Raw genomic sequence first — 23,521 nt, 5'->3', positions numbered from 1 at the left:
CTACGAAAGTAGGAGGAGTCAACCAACGCGTGCAGTGCCTTTCAGCGTATTTCTGAGTCCAGCTCGGTGAAGGAAAATGCAGTGGCAGCTTAAGTACGCCTCCACTGCTCTTCGCGCTCTCTATCTCACCAGGATTGAGGACGTGCAGTCTCCGAACTGTAGTTGAGGCATTTCAACGCGCTGTAGGAGTTGTGTGTCCCAAGAACTGGAAGCAGCGCTCTCTCACGGCCCCTTGGTAAAATCGTTCTTCTGAAGATGTCACCTTCTTAAGAGACGCGCCACGCAGGAATGTAGGCTCGCCGGCGAGGATGGTGCGATTAAAAAAAATGGCTACTAAATGTGCCAGAATAGAAGTAGCCAGAGTGCCAGGCCGAACTTTTCGTCGCCAGACGGGATCGTAAAGTAGCCAGTCTGGCGCTCATCAACGGTAACCGTGTGGGCCGGGGCGGACGTGTGTGGCTGCGCGCCCGGCGCCGACTCAGCCGAAGCTCTTCTCTCCGTGGCTACGGGCGTTTTGGTTGCCAGGGCAACGGCCGCCTCGGCTCACCACTCTTCGCCTCGGTGTGAGCGCGCTAATGGCATCTGCATCGAAGCCGTGCTGGCAGTCGAGACTCAACGCGCTGTTTCGTGGTGATGGCTGCCCCGTCTTCCCGTGACATCAAAAGGACGGCCTGTGTATGGCGCAGCTTCTAGGAAAAGTGAGACCTCTGCCACGCTGCCGAACCGTCGTCGTGTGGGCAGACAAAAGTGCGTGGACTGTGAGGAGCCCACTGCCGCACTTTAGGCTGGTGAGCATTGTTCGTTTTACTTTTAAACAAGAAGTTGAATTTGCTAGAGCCAGAGTACTCAATTGCACAGGGCCAATTCTTTACGCATCGACCCGCCGGCTCGTCAGCGGCGCTGAGCGGCTAAACAAGCGAGACTGAGCGCATCTGAAACAACTACTCTCGCTTGTTTATCCGCGCCACGACTGGGCGCTGTGAAGCCCGCGTGTCGATGATGGCGTTAACGAAACGACCGGATGTGCGCAGAATACTGCCACTGAAATGAAACGATAGCGCCTTTATATCACGGTAATTCGCGCTCGTAATCTGCCGTCATGACCAGCTGTCGGCGCGACAGTGGAAGAGGGCGCTGAAAGCCGGAAGTTCAGAGTGAAACTGTGCGTTATTGCGTTTATATTCGCGCACTGAGGAATACACTTGTTACTTTTTTTATTTTTATGACTACATTATTTCCTCTCACTTCTGCACTTTTACAAGAACGTTCATTGCAGGACTGTAAACATAAGTTGAAAGCTTGCCCATGTCGTTCCGCTATGTGACCTTGCACATTGGGCATCAGGTTGTAATGAAGCCGTTCGTGTCGTCATGCCGCGACAGCATGCTCGGTCCAATCAAAGTATGCTTTCAGTGCATGATTATGTCTGTTGACATATTCCAGTGACGAGGCGAGGTTAATCAATGCGCACAAATTTGCGGTTGTGGCTTATTCTGGCGAAGAGAGATCGGGATATTTTTTTTTTCACTACCTGCACTCAGATTGCATCGAATATAGCTACAGTTGTCGAACTTTTAGTCGTCACTCGATCCAAAATCCCTGGTCAGCGTGATTTATTTATTGTAGATATTGTATTTCATGCGCACTTTGCCCTTCACGACGTTGCACTAAGAGGGACCTTCTTAAGATTTACAAGGCATCGCATTATGTCGAGAGCGAAAAATTCGACGTTCACCGGCTGACCAAAAATTATGTTCACACGCGGGATGAGCCATATGAAACATGCGGATACAGCGGCTGGAACTTTCGAGTATGTGCCACCTGTGTTCACGTGAGGTGAGCTTTGGAGCGGCCGCCGCCAGGAGAACCGAGTGCAGGGTGTTGAAAAGCTGTCGTCGCGCATTGGGCCTGGAGAGGACGAACACACCTATATGCCTACACAAAACCTGCTATTTTTTTGGTCGCATTGCCTGTTATTGTTTGCCGTGTTCTATAAGCATATCCATTTTTCATTTCACTTGGCGTGACGTTCGAGCGACGGCAGGTTGAGACGAAGATTCGGACGAAAGTGGCTAGTCACAGAGATCACCATCCAGCGTGTCCCCGCGTCGACGCTAGCCTTCGCCACTCCCGGCACGCGCCTTGGCTGCGAAATGCAGCGAATGGCGATGTCCGGGTCGCTTCCCGTGGACGATTGAATGTCGCAGCTACGTCACTGAGCAGAAGTGGCCAATGCCAGAGGATCCGAAGTGGAAAGCGGGTAATGGATCCTTGCAGAATACGGCCCCTGTTTGTGGTCTTTTTTCTGGCTCGTCAAAGCCCCATTTTCGGCGAGGATGGCCACTTTTTGCTGAGGACGCCGTACTCTCTATTGATAGAGGCCAGCTGCAGTTTGTCCTGGAGGTTTCTTCTAGCCGTTACGCAACCATTTGCAGTTGGCGTGTGCACGCTCCATTCCGTCGTCTACACAAGTTGTCAACGACGCCAGCAGGCTCACATTGAAATGGGTTGCAGCCGCGATTCCCTCACCAGCCGGACACGAGACACCTTGTTTCGTTGCTAGGCGTTGTGGTGTGAAAGAGAACATCCGCCAACTTACATGCGCCGGCAAAATGTCCGGAGCTGGTAGAAGGGATTTCAAGAGGTAAGAAAGAAGTCGCCATTTATGTCGTCGACCAGCACAGAATTATACGCGCATGCTTACAGAAGAAACATAATTGACGCAGTCGTGGCTAATCCAGTTGTCCTTACAATATTTCGCCGTCGCGACGTGGTTCGTCCGCAATACAGTTTTTTTTTATATTCTTGCTCGTCCGTATCATTCGTGTTTTTTTTTTCCTTTTTCACTGATGTCTCCATATTTAATCTATTGAAATGCGCATGCAGCGTTTACAGTTTGCATTTTCGCGGAATTAAGTGCATTTTGAAATCAGCCCTATACGCGTGTTTTTGTGCGAACACTGATGTGTGTGATTAGCTTCCATAATATTTCTCTGCACCTTTTTATCTGAGATGTTCATGCTTCATCACAGCCGCCAGTACTCGTGTCACCTTGGCGGGCTTCGAACTGGCCCGCTCTTATACTGGCTATGGTCCAACAAAAAAAAAGAGAATTTCTTTCACAGCCGACAGGCTTTCTCTTGAAGCCTTTGTTAGAGCCCACTCGTTCACCTCGGCGGAATAGACGAATAGTCGTAGTGCTTTGCTATGGCCACAGTTTTTGCCAAATGCTGACTATCTACACTTATCTACATATTCTTTCCTTATAACTGACCTGTACGTCTTAAAATGACTCATCAAACGGCTGCCTTACCTTACTCATACTGATCGTCCTCGACATTATTTCGGCATTGCAAATGGAGGCCCTGTCCCCACTCGTGGCTATTCGCAAGCTAGATGGCTTGCGAATGGTTTTCTCATCCATTCCATTCATGACGGCATCGTTACCCTCCCCTACTCTCTTCTGCTGCTCTTCCCTCGCTGGCGACAGCAGCCAGCCAGAAATGACAGTTTTAGAAACTTGCATGACTGCTGCGCCACCCGCTTTGTGACAACCTTCTCTTTCCAGTAAACATGCTTTAGGAAAAGCAATGCGCGTGGAAATGGTCAAAATTTGGAACCCAGCGCTAGTTAGGGAGTCCGAATGCAGTCTTTATTGCGTAAAATGGGTGCAGTTATTCGGCATGTGCATCGGCCACTGAGAGCAGAAATGTGTTTTGTACCAGAAGGGGAGGATAGATGCATCGCGTAACAGATTTTTCGAAGGGCAAGCTGATATGTATGCATGATGAAATAGCAGACACAGATATACGTTGCGTCATGGGCTCCTACAGCGTTTGCGCGTTGTGTCTTCAGTTCTTACTAAGTTATGCGCGGGGTCTTTTTTTTAAGCGATGTTTATTGCCTCAGGGCAATTGCCTTACAGTGCAGAACCTGCCGAGCAATGATGGCTGCGCACTGCCGAGCTCCTTCGCCCAAGATGAATTGTTCGTGAGAGCCATCCACAACGTTCACCTCCACTGTTCCATGAACGAACTGAAATTTGAACAAATGGTTGCACATTAGACACTTAACTTTACCAATCAGCGGTAAAATAGCTTACACGCTCATTGGAAGGCCGGCGTTCTACAGCACAGAAATAGAGACTGCCTACTTAGTCGCACAATCTTGTGACAATGCTACTGGTGAAATTTTCACTAGAAAGAACACAAAAATATGATTGCCTGCTTCAGGTACTCGGACTATAATGCTGCGGGGATGTAATGCGGGGATAAAATGCTAACATTGCTCGTTGAATGCCAGGGACCCGTGATACTGAAGTGTCCACTTCGGTCGGCGCCGAATAGTCGTAGCACAAAATCTTGAAGTGGCGGCTGCAAGATGTCTGCGTATCCCATTTTTTATGTTACGTCTTTTTGGATAAAACCTTGTTTGCTATTTCATTGATAAATGTCGTACAGAAGGGAAACATTATAAGTCGAACTTATATAAAGGCGTCCATAACGGTTACTAGATAAAGGCAAGTGTGTTTGTTAAAAGCGTGGTGAGAGCTTCATCAGGGAAAAAAAATATGTAAGAACACCGAACCGAATGGCATGCAACAGAGTAGACTATAGGCAATATATATTTAAATGAACGCTCCGTGTTTCAGGCACATCTGCTTACAATGAAAATAACTATGCAAGACCATGCAAATAAGCAGCGCCAGCAGTTTGGCAAGCTATCAATGACCACTTAGAGGATACTTCCAGAATACAGACCCTGCTTTTGCTTCGCGTGCTTTGCCTTTTTTTTCAGGAACAAATAAGGAGGAAATGCAACGAAATGGCAGCAAGGAAGGAAATTTCAACAAACGTCGTTTGCACAGGATTTGGCACTTGGCTTCAGTGCACTGTTTCTTCAACCTATAAACTACTGTAGCTAACACCGTTGCATGCCATTCGGTTCGGGCTTCTTAGAGATTTTTTTGCCCTAATGAAGCTCATCCGGCCGAATACTCGATAACCCCGCGAAAATTAACAATCCGCTATGTTCTCACCTCTGAGAGGCCGTAGTCTGGTGGCAACTGTTTCGCCATCTCTCGCGGCCGAGATGCTTTGATGAGAACGACGTCACCGCGGAACTTTGTGTTCGGCTGATAGTTTGAACCGACACTGAGGAGGTCATAGAAAGCTCGCATCGCCGTGGCCACATCCCGGCGACTCAAATGCACGTCTGGAATGGTCCCGAAAAGGATGTCAGTGGCCACTTCCGTCTTGGCGTCCCAGGAAGGACACTGGTTCAGCTGGTGTCGAACCTGCGAGCGGTGACGTAGACTGTTACCAGAATCGTGTGGCTGTACGCACTTCTCTGAATGCGCCGTGAGCTTAGACAGGACGGCATTTTCTGCCCTACTCGTTGCTATATTTCGCTTAAAGTCAATACTCCTGGATTATTGTGGAAGTTATTAATTTTCGCCCTCCACCGAGGCCCATCAAGTGACAACCCACACCACTAACCACAGCTCTCAGTGTTGTTGCTCTCCCACCGAATGGAACTGGTCGACGAAAATTAAGTGCTCTGCCTCGGTCAGTGCTCGGACTATAGCTAATTACCCGACAATTCCTAGCTTCTGAACTGCTCTACATTGCACAAAACATGAAGCTAGCGGAAAAAAATAAGTTGCGGGGCTCCACCAATTGCTGCCTGCTCTGCTTAATGGTGCCGCCACCGTTTCTCAACCTCCGCGAAGTGGTTACTTGGAATAGTCGTGGTTCAGAGCAAGGTATCCCAACTGGCATGGTGCCGATTCCAAAGACCCGCTGCTAGGCTTAAATTCATTACGCGATAAAAAAATTAATGCCTAAAAAGCGTACGCCAGTGTAGTCTTTATTACTGAGCTGCATTTGACTGAAACTCTCATCTCCGGGGTAGAAACGTGTATCTTTCTGAAGCTATAGGCGGCACTGATGCCATTGTTGCCCTCCTCAAAAGCCTGCCGCACACAACTACCACTCTAAAAAAAATTATGCGCTGCCTATATCAAATTAGGTTTTAGACGCTTGCGAAGTCACATGACCAAAAAACATTCATCACAGTTATCATGAGTCATCCAAGACAGAGCTATTCTGCCTGGTTCACGGACGCTCTTCCTGAATTGAAGCGATAGTAGGAGCAAAGTTTTTCGTGAACATGCATTTTTGAAACACGAGCTGCCTTGATCTATCGAATGACGACTGGGTGACGGATTTTCTTCCGCGTGAAGGATTGGACGTATTTTGAAATAATTTTACACTTTCACTCAGATGAAGACAACACACCAAGCTAAAGACTTTCAAAGCCCCACGGTTCCCTTCGCATCTGCGACTGACGGGCTTAACAGCACGCACTAAAATGCACCCTGTGCTCTTTATTTCAACGCCGAGGGCCGTCTTTAAATATAATAGCCGTCATCCGACTGCACTGGTCGTCATCAAACACAAGAGATTCTATTCTCACCGTGCCCGCAGTGGGGCTGCAAGATTATCCTTCCAAGAAGCGCGCTTATATCTGTCACGTCCTGCTTGGATGGCGCAATTTCAGCTATCGTGGCCTCACTTTTTATCGTTCCAGAAGAGGACGAATGCCATTCTTCACTATTCACTATCTGGAGGCCTAAGACAACCTGGTTCTCTTGTTATATTGCACGGCCGACAATTGAAGGCAATTGTTTCTTTTTACTCGTTTTCAAGCGAATTGATCATGAAGGATATTTAGGGTCTAACGCTAGCCATAACTGAGGAGCGCCAGCAATAAGGTCAGCGGCGAGTTCAGATCTTTCGAATATCATATCCGGTTGAACCCATCCAAAACATTCAAGGAGTATTAGAAAGGTGTGTATACCTACTATTGCATATAAATATTCTGTTGTGTCTGCGATATGAGTTTACTGAAGGATAATTGATGCATAGGAACTAAAAGCCTTAAAATCAGATAAAAAAAGGGTTCTATATTGTCTCCCACCAGCACCTCATGATAGCTGCCCTTGATCAGGGGATAAGTAGCACTCGTGCGCCATTAGTTTACCTCGAGAACATCGATGTCGGCGTACTGCATCAGGAATGTGCAGATGAGAGACGTTTCGGCATCGTGCTCGCTCCCCTCTAGACGGGACTTGTGGTGCGACCACAGCGCTGCAACGTAGCGGGGCCCGCCGTCGAGCAGCGTGAGGCTGCCCACGGAGGCACCAGAGGCCTGAAGCTGCACGGCCGCCTCGAACACCACAGCTGCTCCGTAAGAGTAACCCGCCAGGTGGTACGGGCCTGCCGGCTGCACTTGCAACATTCTCTGTGCCGCGGAGAAAAGGAAATCAATGTCAAGCCGGGCGTGCTTTCTTTCGTGCGCTAGTCTCGGTATGCATTCTAAAACTGTCCGGCGTCTGTGTTTAGCGTTCTCCTCCTGCGCAACCTGGTAGGGAGCCGGCTAACAGGTGGAGGCTCTCCACTTGAAGCGGAGAGCCTCAGACAACAGCAGGCCTTCGAGCAAAACGGACAGCCTTGCCCAGGGAAGTGCGTGTTCAAAATTGAGGCTTGCGGGAGCTATTCCTCATCCGCATTGCTAGGGATGCCATTCAACAGCTAAATGCAATGACCAGTAGTAGTGAAAGTCCATTTCTTGCCTTTTTTTCCCATCGTGCGGCCGGTCAGACAATCTTATGCATCGTAAGGAAAGAAACCATTTATACTTGTCTTTATCGCAAATTGGTACAGAGATACGTATTCGCGCATCTCTTTTATACACTCAGGGTGCGAGCTTGGAGCATGGCAGAAGACGCACTTCACCATAAATCTTCCTTTACACCATACCCTTTCATGGTGGCCCATGGCGTTCAGCATTCTCAACTAAGCCGCCTCTCGTGTCCCTCCATCTCGACGAAATAATTTGTTTCGCGAAGGAATTATTTCTGACTCATGCACACCTTCATGCAACCAATGTGCTGTAGCTACAAAATCGCAAGCGTGGTATGGCCGCAATATATCTTCTATAATGGTACCCTCATTTACGATGCTGTGTAGGTAAAATGAGTAAATTTCAAAGTTTAGTCTTTTCATCCCTTGTCGTTGCGAACATGGGAGCTTCCGTGGGCAGGCCTAGCAGAACCCCAAGAGCCCGACCCTCTGATTCAGCCGTTCATCCCAAAATAGTTTATCCTTTTCCACAGCTGCGAAGCGCGAAAGATGAATCGCCAGTGAAAGTGTCAAACATTACGTGCCGTAGGTTTACTTTTTCCCATGCAGTCGAAATGCCTGGGCGATGGGGACAGTCGTTTCGGTTACCGACCCAGAAAAAACGCTCTAGAGACCAGACTGCAACGACGGCTGCTTTTCTTAAAATGCCTTGCCACCTTCTCCTCCATCGGTTTTTCATCTTCGTCTGGTTCCTTAGCGATGCTATAAGCCACGAGGAGGTTTCGTCGGGGTCTCTTAGTGCAGGAATGCAGCCCGCGGATACATTTCCACCTCTCCATCCCCATATTTTGTCCATATATCCGCCCATTCACTTCATGCGCAAAGGCATAAGTTTGACTTGAATTCGAAGCCACGCTTTTTAGGTGCCAGCATTGGTAATGATGGCTCGGCGCGCTCAGGTCGTTTGCGCCGAGGACAGCAGAAGGTGCTGCTCAGACCGAGGGGAGAAAGAAAATGAAAGTGTACAGGCTTGTCGCCTGGCTACACGAGGACCACTACCACACTGCCGCGTGCAGAAGGGAGCTGAAATAGGTGCGAAATATAAAGACTGAAAGAGAAGGCGCGCGTCGTAGGCAACAACGCCGGCTACTTCAGCAGCACATGCCCACCCTTTCTTTCACCTGGCAGGCAGGTCGTAGAAGCTTATGCAAATTGCACTTGCTGATGTAATGGTTACCTTGCAGTTAGGGTGACATGAACAAGAGCACTACTAAAGACTTCGCGAATTTTGTATACAACGAAGCACAAGATGGAAAGCAAAAAAAAAATTGAGAGCGGCACGAGAGACCTTATATATGCACAATATCATCACATCATCAAAACGATACTCCTCAAAAACATTGCAGCTTTTTATCCTTTTGGAGCACACAGAGTGTGTACTTTGTGATGTGTTCTCTGTTGCATTCGTGCACGCGTGCGTAGCCTCACTCGCACGGGCTCTTCGACGTTTTTTTTTCCTCCTTGTTCGTCTGGCTGCTTATAAATATGCTCATAAACACCCTCGTTCTTTGCATCCACCAGACCGAGCTCACCTAGAACACGTGAAACTCTTGGCAAGTAACTGAAATTGAAATCAATTCTTTCTTCGAGGCGCGACAGCACGCGAGGATTCGAAGTAAATATCTCGTACACGCTGCGTAATCTGTGCTGCCTCGTGTGTTGTAAGCGACATAACGAAAAGAGCGCCTAAAGGCTTCTTTAGTCACAACCTGCTTTGTGTTGTTCCTTGTGTATGCACAAGGACAAGCACTGAACAGCACACATGCGTTGTGCAGTGGGGTAATCTAAGCGTAGCAAGGATTAAGCACGAAATAATGTGACACGCCTCGTGTCCGCTGTAAAAGATTCGTAACAATGTCTTTGGACGGATGCGTCTATGAACTTCCTGGTGGCAATCAGAGCGGCGATTAGGGAAAGAAGTAGGCAGAATCATATATCCAAGCCGCGGACACAAAAGGGGCTGAATTCCGGTTTACAAAATGGAGAAAGGCTAATGTTGGCCAAAAGTGAGGCCTCCAACGCATTTTATCCTCTCAGGGATCAAATATTGCGCAACGATGCATCACCCGCTTCCGCACAACAGTGAGCCCAAGTTCACGTCTATGCGAAAATGGAAAACCCAGCCACAGTCTTGACATTCTCCGCAGCCCCTATTCCCTTGCCGACACATTTTAGGCCCGTTTACGTCACATTCTCACTCGCTAAAACACGGGTGGTCAGTACTTTGCTCTGACCTATTGCAACAGCGGCCAACACAAGGCGACATCATTAAAAATCTCACCTGGAAATCGACATACTGCTGCCAAACTTACTGGCTCGTTTAGAGTGATGTCCAGAGTGCGGTTAATTTTACGACAGAGCGCAAACTCTATAGCTAACAGGAATCACTGCTTTGCGGTGATGACGTACCTGCAGGTATATGGCTGCCATCTCTTCTATGGAGCGCACGGGAATTTCGTCAGTTCTTTGGACCCCGACTGTTCGAACAGGGATGTGCGCTGCGATCTCAAAGAGGACGCTCACGTCGCCCTGTACAGGATGAACCATGAACAGAGGCGTGGATCCATCGAGGTCGTTCATTTCGACAAGGACGCGATCAGGAAACAATTTCTCTGTGAGCTTCAGCCGTGGCATCTTTGACTCGAGCGCAGGATCTGCAGCTGAAACGAGGATTTTATAGTTGGCTGAATAATTCATTGCTTATTTTCCAGAGAAGTTATATCCTATAATTAGAAAGTTGTCGATAATAGCTTCACTGAGCCCAGCAACATCTAAAAGAACAGACAGCGATGGGAAGAATTTAAATATGGTCAAACTGACATATCTCAAGATGATTCGAAACAAAAACATATTCAGCAATGCTCCAGAGCATCTCCTGAAAAATGAATTATTAAGCAAATGGTGGAGGTGTCTCCAGGTTTTCCATTGACTGATCCTTAATGGAGACTGCATTGTATGTCGCCGCATCTTATTTTCGGCCCTGTCTGTGAACAGCGTGAAAAAACACAGAATGCGATGGAATGGCTAGGACTAAAATCCAAGTTAAAAACTAGTGCGTCACGTTATAGAACTTTCCATCTACAGAATCAGAAGGCAGAATCAGCGTTGCGAAAGGAAGCCATCGCTGGACATAATTAAGCTACCCTTGGCAGTTAATACTTCAAGTTATGCCAAAGCAGCATTTTTGTTCGTGGCCTGTAGTAGTACTTCAGAATACCAACAAGTAACCACCTTCTCCATTCCATAACAGCATTTCATATGAAAGAATGTCCATGCTTATCGGAAAATTTTTCATTTTTTTTAAATACTTTAGTCCTGCACAAAAGTGTTGTTAATCGAAGCTCACCGTTTCTTCGTCCTGTTCTGGCTTCGTTTCCAGCTTCAGATGTTGTGTTGCCAGTGCCCTCTTGTATAGCTACAAGTCTGTTTACCGTAAGCTTGCGTATTTCTGCCATGGACAGCGTGACGTCGTAGCGCCGCTCGAGAGTCTGCTGAACCTCGACGCCGATCAGGGAGTCCATGCCGAGGTCGCCGAGGCTGGTGTTCGCATCCAGGCTGGCTGGATCTTTCACGCCTGATGACAGTCACAGCATCAACAACTCAGGGTCTTTTGCCGTGGCGGTGAACCGACTGCGACTGCGGTGGCGCCCTCATACCCGTCAGTACAACTATTTCAAGGACGAGGAGGCGGCAAGAGGTCGCATTCCCCGGAACACGCACTCTCCCGCTCTCATGTGGCATACAGCTAAGCCTCGTCTGGATAATCCAGCTTTGAGTTGCATTAGCGCAAAAAAAAAAAAAATGAACGGACCTTGTTATTCTCTGGAAACGTCTTTTACCAGCAGACGAAAGCGATACTATGTGTGATACAATGCCGCGTCGGCTGTTATACTTCACAGAAGCGATACTATGAAGCTATGGCTATTAAACAATGCGAAATTGGTTTTACCTGCATCACGGCGCCTTCGCTCCTAGTAATATGCATTTCTTCGCAACCTTTTCCCTCAAGTGAAACAGTACAGGAAATGAATAAATTAAAATCACCTGAACCAAGAACGAAAACCAAGAGTTCAGTGTGACTACTTCAAACTATTATGTCATTTGTAATAAGAGCAAACTATAAGCAAAGCTAGTATTACATTCTGGAGGGCTAGTTGGTGCATGGAAACAGACATTCGTAAGTAAATAAACAGTTGCAAATTGCGCTTGTGTTGTCTTGTCTTTCTCCTGTGTTGTCTGTTTTGCGCATCGTCTTTTTCAAAAGTAAGCAAAGCTGCTCATCACGAAGCGATCACGCAACGTGAGCAACCCTTCGCCACTTACCAAAGATGTGTGCAATCGTGCCAACGATGTCCCGAGTCTTCGATTCCGTCTCGTCTTTCCTTGAAGACGCCCCGACTTTGACGCAGCTGAGTACTACAGGTTTGTCCTGGTCCAGGAATCTGTCTAGCACAGCCAGACAGCTTCTAATGCGCTGCGGAGCTTGGCCGGCGACGCTCACGTCAGCGCCTTTCGCCTCGCGCAGAACTCCAACGTCACCGACGACGCCCCACTGAATGGCCAGTCCTGGACCAACAGTGCCAACAAGTTTCAGAGTTAATGCCGCATTCTCACGTCCGTTCGGTTTGATTTTATATTTTTGTGGGGTTTAACGTCCCAAAGTGAGTCAGGTTATAAGGGCCGCCGTAGTGGAAGGCTTCGGATAATTCGACCAACTGGGATTATTAAACATGCACTGACATTGCACAGTACACGGGCGTCAGGCATTTCACCCCAATCGAAATGCTGCTGCCGCGGCCGGGATTGAACCCGCGTCTTTCGGGTTAGCAGCCGAGCACCATAGCCACTGAGCCACCGCAGCGGCTATGGCCGTTCAGCGAATCTAACAGCGTGTATCAGCTGAAACGCCAGCTAGTTTGTTTCTAAAGCTTTCGACAAGTTCGATTAGATTTTTTCAGATATCCCATCGAGACCCTGCGATCGTAACATGAAAGTATTTTTCGTCCACAAAACATTTGCTCAGACACAATCGAAGGTCTGTTGAACCCCAACTGGAGCCAACAATTTGGTGAGCGTGAGGAGCTGCATCCCGTGTCTGCAAACGCTAGCGCCCTGAAATCGAAGCGGCAGTTAGCGCCCTTTTTTGTTAGGCAGATAGATCCTGAGTTTTCTTTCCGTCGTGACTAGCAAGCTTACCTAGAATGTTATAAATTTTCGTTAGAACAACGGATAAAACTAATTTGTTGGAAGAGGAAAGAAGCCAGAGCTTCGATGGCAACTTCTTCCTCCTCCCCCATGCGGGAGCAGAATGCGCATCAGCTTTATCTTCTGCCATCTCCGAGTTGCTTATGCAAACCACGTTTGCTAATTATTTATTGACGAAGCCATCAAAGTCTGCTTTTTACCCTGTGCGTACTCCATAAAACCGCTAGAAGCTCGTCGGACATTCAGATTAAGGGGCCATAAAACACACCTTGATCGTGATAAGTTAGCACACCCTCTTTCTCGAGAACATTCCTGTCTGGATCTCAGCCGAGTTCGTGGCCTGGCGTACAGCTCAAGTATAATTGAAACCAATCGCACCGGCTATCTTAGCATTCAGCTGCTGCACCTCGAGCGGCCACGTCAGGTTCTTTAAAATTTCCGGTTAAGGTCACGGAAACGACTTGGTGTTAGCTCACCGGGCAGCCCATCCGCAACGCGGCGCTCACAGATGCGCTCCATCGCAGAGTTGGCGTAGCCGTATCCGGTCTGCCCCACGTTCCCGTGACCAGAAACAAAAGACGAGAAGGCAACAAAGTGGTCCAGCTCAGGGCAGAGATTGCGTGAGAGTTCATCCAAGTGGCGTGTGCCGTCCACTTTGATTCTGCATACAGCATCGAAGAGCTCCGCTTTCTGGTTCTCAAACAGAGCATCACGTAGGACCTGGAAAAGAAAGAATGGTGGATTCATGAACTGGCATTCATATAACAACATTTATTACTAGGCATAATAAAATGTCTCTGCGAGTGTAATGGGCCCAGTCAAGAAAGCGCAGGTGATCGTCTCCACAGTCTGAATGGCTATTCATTTTAATCGGCTACAATAGGATTACAAGCCAATAACCCAAATTCGTTTGGAATGTTACGCACGAGTGGGCTGCGATCGCATCTAACAAAATTGCACGTGCTTTCCTTAAAAGATATCGCACAATTCATAGTTGAAGTGATATATGCTTAACCGCAGAAACTATCACCAAATAACTGTCATGCAGAATTGTATTTTTGTGATGTTTCGGCGCATGTTCTAACAATGCTTCATTAGCAAGCAGTATTCACCAGAATTTTTAATTCACAACTTAGTGCCCTCCTGAATTTACCTCCGAAGTATAACAGGCCTTTCTCAGCACAATTCTTTCTTTTTTGCGGGAAGAGACCGCTTTTGTTTTTAGAAATATGCATACATGTTCGGAATATGACACAGGCCAAAGCTAAGAAAATAGCTTGAGAACGTCTGTGGCCTCTATAAAAGCCACGTGAATAAAAATAGCACACATGCAGCGAAGACAGGTCGCCCGCGAGCACACTTGTGAAGAACTATAACAAGAAACAACTGAAAAGATCCTCGCGCACATGATATTAATCAGAAGAAATTGCGCATAAACTTACAAACATGTTAGGTTCAAGCCTACACGTTTCAAATGTCACATGCTGGCTGGGCGATAATAACAGGAATGGCAAAATGATGCGCATACCCACAGAAATAGTTAGAGGTTATAAAACTTTGTATTATTCTAATGCAAATAAGCTTGTTTAGGTGCAGCGCCATCACTCTCTAGCGTTAGAAAGACAAGGAGCAGTCGAGCACGTGCACCATAGGAGCGCCCATGGCATTCAAGCTGGATTGGCTGCTTGTCCGCAAGGTCGCCACCGCCTCTAGCTCTTCTTTTTTTTCTGCTCGCACAATTCCCGTCTTTCTTGAGCCAGCCGAAGCTCTTCTTTTTCTTTGTGCTCGCACAATTCACGTCTTTTTTTAGCCATCCGAAGCTCTTCTTTTTCTAATCGCGCTGTAAACAGCCTTCAATAAATGTGGGACGGACTTACCCGCAGCAGAAATTATGAGGCCTGAATATGAGACGAAGCCTTGTGCAGGTGCGTATAATAACGCAACATTAACGCTCCCTTCAAATTTGATGGCGTCGCGGGGCACAACCAGTTGTGAGCGCATCGTAGTTAAAGTGATAATCTAGTTTTTGTACTTGCCAAGGCCAGGTTGAAGATTCCGCCGATGGGTCCGATGGCCGAGGCTTCCTCAATGAGCTGTCGGGCTCCCTCTTCCGTGGATGCGTCGGCTCTGCTCGAGATGACCTCGGCCCCAGATTGCTGCCACCGCTGAAGACACCGCTTCTGGTAGCCCGTCCGCACCCCTGAGCGGGAGCTGAGCAGCAGCTTACGGCAACCGCGGCTGACCATCCATTCGGCGAGTTCCAGGCCGAAGCCACCCAGACCTCCAACGACGATGTACGCCTTGTGCTCGTAGAACCACGTACGCGCCACCGCCTCCACTTCCAAAGGCGATGCTAGGGCCGTCTCGCGAGCGCGCTCTTCCGGCCGAACCTGCGAGCAACGAGGACAGCTGTGCTAGTGGTCGGCCGAGCACTCTTCCAGCAAACATGTGAGGGCGCTCACGGCAGTGCAAAAGAAAAGCCACTGGTGATCTTTTTTCCCCTCCAATATCTTACTGCGGGCGCACATTCACTCGGAAAGTCATAGTTAAAACCTGGAGGCATAGAGGACAGTTGCTAAAACAACACACAAAATAGCCGATCCTTACACAACTCTTTAAATATATCAATAGCGAAAGAAAACGTAGCATTATTGCAGTCAACCTTAGTGCAGAGCAATTTTCCATTGTTCACAGAAATGCTGGCACTCAACAAAGCCTGTGCATAGCAGCTTTTCAGAGCACTTAAGGTTTCAGTGCAGCGCCCGGCAGATTTAAAGGAGCTTGCGCGGTGCATAGCCGCTGAAAAAGCGGTCATGCTGATGCTACTGCCTGTAAGGAAATGCATCGATGGGTATTGCCAATAGTCGTCGGATTATTCAAGCAGTGCTGGCGGTGAGGAGCTATCTGCTACGAAGAACCTATAATTTTTTGTTGATTCGACGATACAGTAGTATTTTCATAGATCAGCCTTTGCAACAAGCAAATAGCGCACCCGGCTCGTACTGTTCTCTCTACAGCGCTTTGAACCACAGCGCTAAATGCGCTGTCTAATGTTCCAGACCTAGCGCAATGGGTATATAATGCGGAGAAAACTAGTATCTTCTTGTGCAATCCTTCAAAATATTCCCTGCACGAGCCCCTACAAACCACTTTCGATTTCAAGAAAAAAAAGGCTCGTTTTAGATAAAAATTAAAGTTTTCATATGCCACAAAAAAGTAGCAAGTTCAAGGGGTACTGTAGTTAAGGGGCCTGGATTAAATTCAACAGCCAGAGGTTCTTCTATGTCCACTGACGTGTCAGTGGTATGGATCTTTTGGATTTTTACTCCACCTAAGGCACAGGCTGCCGTACTTGGACTCAACGTGTAGCTTTCGTAGCCACTGTTCCAACATAAAACCAAAATGGCATGAACAATGCACCACTGAGCCAGCCTTCTACAGCAGCTGCCGTGTTCGGAACAGCCACCGCTGTCACTTTTGCTAGTCGATTTCAAGGTGACGTCATTTATTATGTGCTGTCCGCTAGACACGTAAAGAGATTTGGTATTAATGCGTTGATTAAAAAAGGTACCAAAAGTTAGTCGTTTTACTGACATGATACTCGCTTTTTCTGCAAACTTTCGCAACCACTTGAACAACCTTGACCAAGTTCTGATATCAGTCTGATTTTAAGTGAACTCCTTCCACGGCAGACCACAGTAACATTTGTTTTGGTTAGCCAGCTGAACACGCGACATCTCGGTTAGAGCATACAACGACGACGCCGTTCTGTCCACAAAATGTTCCCGCTTGAAATATTTTTGAAATACATAACCACGCCTACCTCGAGTACAACTTTTCCAATGTGCTTTCCGGAGGCCATGAAGCGGAATGCCTCCTCAGCCTCCTCCCGGCTGAACCGGATGGTGTCCAGCGGCCGCACTACACCTGAGACGATGCCCTCCTGGATGAGTTTTTTCAGCCGACGCTGGTCTTCCAGTGCGGACGGGCACTTGCCACGGGCTGTCTCCAGATGAACGCCACTGAAGGTCGCCCTCTTGAGGAAGACTGACATTCCGAGCATTGAGTCTTTGGCCAGGTCGAACTTTCCAATTTCCAGGAAGCGGCCGTGACTGGCCAGACAACGCAGGCTAGCCTGGAGCTTCTCTTCGGACAACGAGTTAAGAACGAGGTCTACTCCTAGAGCGAAGGAGAAGAGTGACGGGAAATGGTTGGCGAAAAGAAAACAACAAAGACATAAGCTGCACTCTGTGAGCGGCATGTTTTTGCAACGGTGCCACAAATCTGGGTATAATGTCCTTTGTTGCAACCATTTATGTTTTTCATGCTAGAATTATCCTCACTTTCTTTATCAAAGAATCTCGGACACGGTTTCTTCAATCATTCTTGTTGCCAAAAGAAAATCGATAGTGCCTATTCGTTCGGTATTCATTGTTACAGTGCGCGGGCCAGGTATAGCCAAGCTAAAGGGCGAAGGCCGGTTGAATAGCAAAACAGCCGTGACCTTTAAGCGCAAGCAGAAGTTTTTGATGGTTTGTTATACTGCTGCCTACTCATTCTTCACCTAAATTTCTAGGCGAACTGCGCAACAGGTCCTGCGATGAGTCGAATAAATCGAAGTTAAATCTCAAAAATCAACATCAATGCACTTCAACAGTGAAGGTTGTCAGTCATTCAGTAATAAACAGCACTAGAAAATTTGTTCAGGCGAACTCTTTCTAAAATTTTGCAATGTAATGAAGCGAGAAATGCTATGGCGGCGAATATGCGAATTGTGGAAAGGTGAAAAGAATAGAGGCAGCCTTAGCTGGATGCCACTTCTATAGCCGCCAAGTGGTTTGCTTCGTTATACCATGTACACATTCCACAAGCACTTCTTCAGGCCCTCTTTATGGCTACACGACGTTGCAGTAAAACACCATCGTTTTGCGGTAGACAGGTAGACAGATAAGAAGCACTTAAACACCGCAGTAGTGATGCGATTAAACACGCCTATAGTGAAGAAACCTTAACCGATTATGAATGTGTTATGTCTCTTTTTTTGGCCAGTACCTCTTCATTCAAGTCCTCATATTTCACTCACCTCTGCCTTTTGTTTCACGGAGTACGTGTTCCTCAAAGGACAGGTCGCGTGAGCTGGCTATTTGCCGGTCGTCCAGCTGTGGGAAGCGGCGCTGGAGAAACTCTCGCTTTTCTTTGGTACCTAAGGAAGATCATGAACTGGTGGGCACTTGGGCAGACATGATTTGCAGCATCGCAATGGCACGAGGCGAAAGGAAGAGAAGGGACGAGACACACCGAACAGCGCGAACAGCGAGATAGCGCTGTGTCTCGTCCCTTCTCTTGCTTTGGCCTCGTGCCGTTGCGATGTTGCACTACAAATATAAGGAAGATGCTGGAAGAGTGTTGTGATTATGCTCACGGGGGCGGTCATTTAGGCAGTGAGCAGTTTGACCTGCATACTGTCCTCCACGTAAGAGTGGAATTTGATTGTAAGGAAGGTGTAGTGTTCCACTTTCATGTGGACGACAGTATGCAGGACAAACTGGTCGCTGACTAAATGACCGCCTCCGTGAGCATAATTCCAAAGTAAGTAATAAGAACGAAGACGGAAGACTAGTGAAGCATCGCAACGCATCTAAAGAATGCATGCTGTTCCTCGATAAGAGTTTTTTTTTAGTTAAGAGGAGCAAGGACGAGCGCACTCGTGAAATCGTCAAAGAAGAAAAGATAGCCAGACTAGTAAATGCTTGTGTAAGCACCCCTTCTGTCAGACGTTCTAAAAAAGAGATTGCCTACCTACGTTCGCGATGATTTTCGCATATCTTGCGATGACATCTCAACGCTGCATGTATAAATTGTTGCGCATCTTTTCCATTAAAGTTTTTGGAAGTTAGCGCTGTATGTGTCTACTCGTTCACCGGTCCCTTGTCTTGTTGCACTATTGTCCAAAAGAACAAAACAGTATCTCCGCCGTATTGTACAAGCATTACAGAACACGTATTCATCTTATTGGTACATTCATTTTCGTTTTGAAAAGGTTGTGAGGCAAAAACACCACTTTTCATTCCTACAAAGTTTGTCTGTACCGCATTTGCCAAAAGCTTAGAGACCGGGGCGTTTTCTTCTGAGCTGTGTCGGAAAGGGGAAAGGGGTTGTAACATTCCTGAAAGTCCTAACCTTCAAAGGTAGAAGGACCAGACATCTTCTTAGCTTCGAGAGATCTGGAATGCTGGGGATGCATAACAGGCGACAGGGCCGGCCCAAAAGTGAACACCCTTGGGCGTTATTCATTTGACAAAGGGTGTATGTATGCTCTTGTGTTGTTGGTTATAAGAGGGTAAAGGTCCTCCAAGCTGCCTCCTTGCATTTTTTTTCCTCGGCCTGCTGTATGTCAACATATGGAATTGAATAATTGAATTCAGAAAAGCGAGAAGGAGAAATATGAGTGCAGCGCGGAGCGCTGCTTGGTCAGAAACTCGCGACAAGTGGCGTCATCAGGGGAAAGATTGTTACCATCCCGTTTCCCCGTTTGGACATGCTACTCCATGTCTTGCTACGTCATGGTTGCACGTGGATACCAGGCCGGGAGGGACGCTCGCCTGCCTAATATTCCACCTCACAGCCCTACTCGGATCCCCTACTGTGAATTCCTAAACACTAAAACCATCATTACCATTAGCAGCCTGACTACGCTCACTGCAGGGCAAAGGCCTCTCCCATGTCTCTACAAATAACCCTGTCTTTTGCCAGCTCCATACACCCTTTGCCTGCAAACTTCTTAATCTCATCCGCCCACCTAACCTTCTGCCGCCCCCTGCTATGCTTGCCTTCTCTTGGAATCCACTCCGTTACCCTTAAGGACCAGCGGTCCTTCAAACGATATGCCGTATCTGCATTCGTGTATTGAACGTGTTGAAGAATGCATGATTATCCAAACGCAAATACGAGGTAAAAGAATTCGCTATCAGGCAGATAAGTAACTACTTTATTAGACATTATGGGTTATAAGCTGTTTCCGACGCTTTCAGACCGCGTGTCTTGAGACGTGCCTTTAACACATGTAGCTACTCTAATCTAGCAAGCTTCACAGCAGTCCCCGTTGTGAGCTACTACGCATAACTAAAAGAATAAACAGATCGCCACCCTGGGTCAATGTGATTCACAACATTCTTTTTTTTTCACGAAAGACAACTAGAACTGCACGAGATATACGTCAGGTAACTACAATTTCGAGTGACACACCAAATAGCTGCATGTTAGATAGTTCTAATAATGCAAAGGAATGTCATTGCGAAATCGAAGTGGCGTAGAGATGGCAGAAAAAAACAATATTCAATCCAAACTCCTTTTCACGCTAGAGTTATGTTATATACATAGCGTACCACCTGAAAATGTTGGCGATAATAAAGGATAGGTTGAATAAGATAAAAGGATGATTTCCTCGGCCTGCTGCTGTTACTTCTGGCGTACATTATCAAACCGCTATTACTTGTTATATTTAAAGCAGGTTAACTGAAATCTACATAATTTTTTTTAGTAATACACTGAAGAGCCTCATTATAATTGGATATGAGATGCACAACTTTAGTAATGGCCGTATCAATTATCTTTTGTTTTAGGAATGCGCTTCTCATTGTTGATGCAGCACGAAGAACTATGGGTCTGCACACACCAAAGAAAGCACGCGGCTAGCGAGCGCACCCACCACGCCTACAGACTGACACAGGAGGCCTGCATGCACTGGTTGCGTCGTTCCTGCACGAGGGAGGGTGTTTGAACTCAACTGACTGCTTCTTGTCAATTTACAGATGTTATGTATGCGGTAACATTGTATTCTGCGTGTTTTCCTATAACGATTGCATTTATTTCTATACGCATACATTTTGGACCGTATCGATGGGTGTTTACCACTTTCTAGAGACCGCGCACGTCATAGGCAACGCAGTCGAAGTTGGCAGCATGTAGGAACGATGAGCGTCATTGAATGGAAGCATCTTCTTTGCACCAGCTTCAGCGCTTGTCCTGGGGTACTCACCAACTGTTGCAAACACAGTGCACCCCATGGAGAGGGCGACGGTGATGGCCGCCTGTCCGACGCCACCGCTTCCGGAGTGGACCAGGAGCGATTCTCCCGGCCGCATGTTCCCTCGCACCAGGAGAGCGTAGTAGGCGGTCGAGTATGCCACAGGAACCGTGGACGCTTCTTCGAGACTCCACGCATCGGGGACCTCCCACAGGAAGTCCGGATCGGCCGCTACGCACGTGGCCATGCCTTGCGCGGCAACCAATCCCATCACCCGGCGCCCCTGGGGATCTCGACCAGAGAACTCCACACCAAGAAGGCATTCAGGGATGACCTCATAATCTGCGCAGTACAGAGGCGGAGCCCTTGTGCGCAACTGGTAGCCGGGCGCATATGGTTAAACACGCACGCAAAGTGCCGCCAGTGCTCCAATACACGCTAAACGCTAGGCGCTTGAACGAGTCCGGCACACACGTCATAATGCCATTTGTGGTACAATAGAGATGGCCATACGTTGGTTGTTGTACTCGCAAAGCCCTACTTTGAACTTTCCTGGTTATTATGCGGTAGCATAGAATCTGCACGAAAGCTAAAAGCCGGCGGCCACCGTCCGCCATTGTCCACAAAAATTCTGATTGGCTGGCGGGCAGTGATGCAACAAGAGCGGAGAAACCCCAATTACTGGAGGGACATGACGTCACCACAGCAGGTTCGTCATTATGAAGCCTCCACCTGCTGACCATGGCAGGTGGTGTACAGGAAAAGCTCGGGAACAGCAACCTGAGTCTTACAATCCCCACCAGTAATTTCCGGCACAGGCATCAACAACTTCGGATGCTCTTGCTTTGCCAACACAAAATGAAATTATGTATATCCCAGTGCTTTTCTTGGTACAGCTTGCGCGAAAAGTTTCCAGGCCTCGGGAAAATCTGCTGCGCTGTACAGAGCGGACCATGCCGTACGGCCATGTACTGCAATTATTCTTCGAGGTCAGAGACATGTGGCTGACGGGCGTGACTGATGGGGTTTGTGAGACCACGTTTCCTTTTGCCACGCAGTACTCTTCAGAACCTCTTCCCGTATATCAACTTCCACCTTCCTCTGTCGTTCCCTGGAGATTTTGAACTCGTGAAAGTTTGGCTTGCACATTCCCTTTTGGTACTTTTGGCATCGAAGCATGAGGTAGCTTTTCAGCGATGATGACCTCAATGACACAGCGTGCTCTCGCATGCTATCGTTAATCCACCGGCCAGTTTGACCACAGTACGAATGTCCTCAGGAAACCGGAATGTCATCCACTACAACCTCCTGCAATTGAATAAAACGAGGCTCATAGCCGCCGCGGTGGCCAGTGGTTATGGCGCTCGGCTGCTGGCACGAAAGACACGGGTTCGATCCCGACCGCCGCGGTCTCATTTCGATGGAGGTGAAATGCTAGAGGCCTCTGTACTGTTAAGGAACCACAGGTGGCCTAAATTAGCCGGAGCACTCCTTTACGGCGTCCTTTATAGACTTAGTCGTTTCGGGACGTTAAAGCCTATAAAACTAAGCAAGAACGAGGCTCATGCTTACTGAGACAACCCACCTTCCTGCCATGAAAACCGCTGATTTTTTTAACATAATATGGCAAGCTTGTTCGCCTCGAAAAGCATCACTTAGAGGGAAGCCCTTGCACTGATCTGCTTGAGCTTGTGCCAAATCCGTGGATGTAAGCACCGCTAAAGTCGCAGCTTTTTCTGCTGCACTTCTTTCGTTAGTTTCCACATTGCAGCTCATTTCGGATACACGTTTGTCAGACTGGCTCGGCAGAAAGTTACCGTAAAACCTCGCAGTATCTAGGCGTAGTTTCAGGGTGCTATAGCTGGATTTTACTTAGTGATGGAAGGATCTGCGGAGGATGTTTCCTATAAAAGTGACGACAGTGCCACTTTTCACCAGCTATGAGTGGGCAGAGCTCGGTAGGCAGCAAGTGTTTTTGGTAGCGAAGAGCATATCTAAAAAAAATCGTTCGATACTGTGTCCCGTTTTATATTACAGATGAAGTTAGTCGCCTATTGGATTGTTTCGGTACACTGCATTTTGTCGCCAGTTGCTTGTCTCGACAACACCAAGTGGGAATTAATAATCCCCACTCTCCATGGATGAATACAATGCGCGGAGTACCCCAGGGATCTGTATTACGACTGAAATCAGTTTGTGTTCATATGAATGGTATCCTTTATGTGCTTTTTTATTGCCAGGTTCTCAGGTATGCACATGACACCCGCTGTCATATTTGCAAGTAATTAAATTTCATGAATCGAAATATCAAAAGGTAACTTGTTTTGTCATTTCTAACTGTCTCCCTAATAATCAGTAAACCTTAAATGCAGGGACAGCTAAACGTTTAACTCAGTCTTAATATCTAAAAGAACGAATGTGTACTATATAGTCAGTTTATTCTTTTTTTGAAGTAACTGTGTTATTTAATCTGGGGCTTGATTCAAATATCTTCCAGGGGTCCTTGATGAAAACCTAAACTGGAAAAAGTAGCTTGACAATGTTTAAAGTACAGCTGGGTTTTGATCCTAGGTCCTTGCTCCTG

The 23,521-nt window shown here is 47.5% G+C and overlaps 2 protein-coding genes across 4 annotated transcripts in view; one reads left to right on the top strand and one right to left on the bottom strand.

Moving 5' to 3' along the window:
- The window catches only part of LOC144100790 (uncharacterized), a 272,474-nt gene that overhangs the window by 69,334 nt on the left and 179,619 nt on the right, over nt 1-23,521 (top strand). The window lies entirely within an intron of this gene.
- LOC144100789 (fatty acid synthase-like) overlaps nt 3,672-23,521 on the bottom strand; it is a 61,122-nt gene continuing 41,272 nt past the window's right edge. The window contains exons 20-30 of the mRNA XM_077633643.1: nt 20,950-21,279; nt 17,995-18,114; nt 16,735-17,090; nt 14,948-15,301; nt 13,388-13,631; nt 12,030-12,272; nt 11,053-11,280; nt 10,116-10,366; nt 7,045-7,305; nt 5,039-5,296; nt 3,672-4,035 (exon numbers count right to left, since the gene is read on the bottom strand). Coding sequence (XP_077489769.1) covers nt 3,898-4,035; nt 5,039-5,296; nt 7,045-7,305; nt 10,116-10,366; nt 11,053-11,280; nt 12,030-12,272; nt 13,388-13,631; nt 14,948-15,301; nt 16,735-17,090; nt 17,995-18,114; nt 20,950-21,279 — 2,783 coding nt within the window. The 3' untranslated portion in view covers nt 3,672-3,897. The remainder of the gene's footprint in view (nt 4,036-5,038; nt 5,297-7,044; nt 7,306-10,115; nt 10,367-11,052; nt 11,281-12,029; nt 12,273-13,387; nt 13,632-14,947; nt 15,302-16,734; nt 17,091-17,994; nt 18,115-20,949; nt 21,280-23,521) is intronic.

This window comes from Amblyomma americanum, chromosome 8 (assembly GCF_052857255.1).
Source record: "Amblyomma americanum isolate KBUSLIRL-KWMA chromosome 8, ASM5285725v1, whole genome shotgun sequence".
Taxonomy (NCBI): domain Eukaryota; kingdom Metazoa; phylum Arthropoda; class Arachnida; order Ixodida; family Ixodidae; genus Amblyomma; species Amblyomma americanum.
The sequence above is the reverse complement of the archived record's forward strand: the minus strand, read 5'-3'. Positions and strand labels throughout refer to the sequence as shown.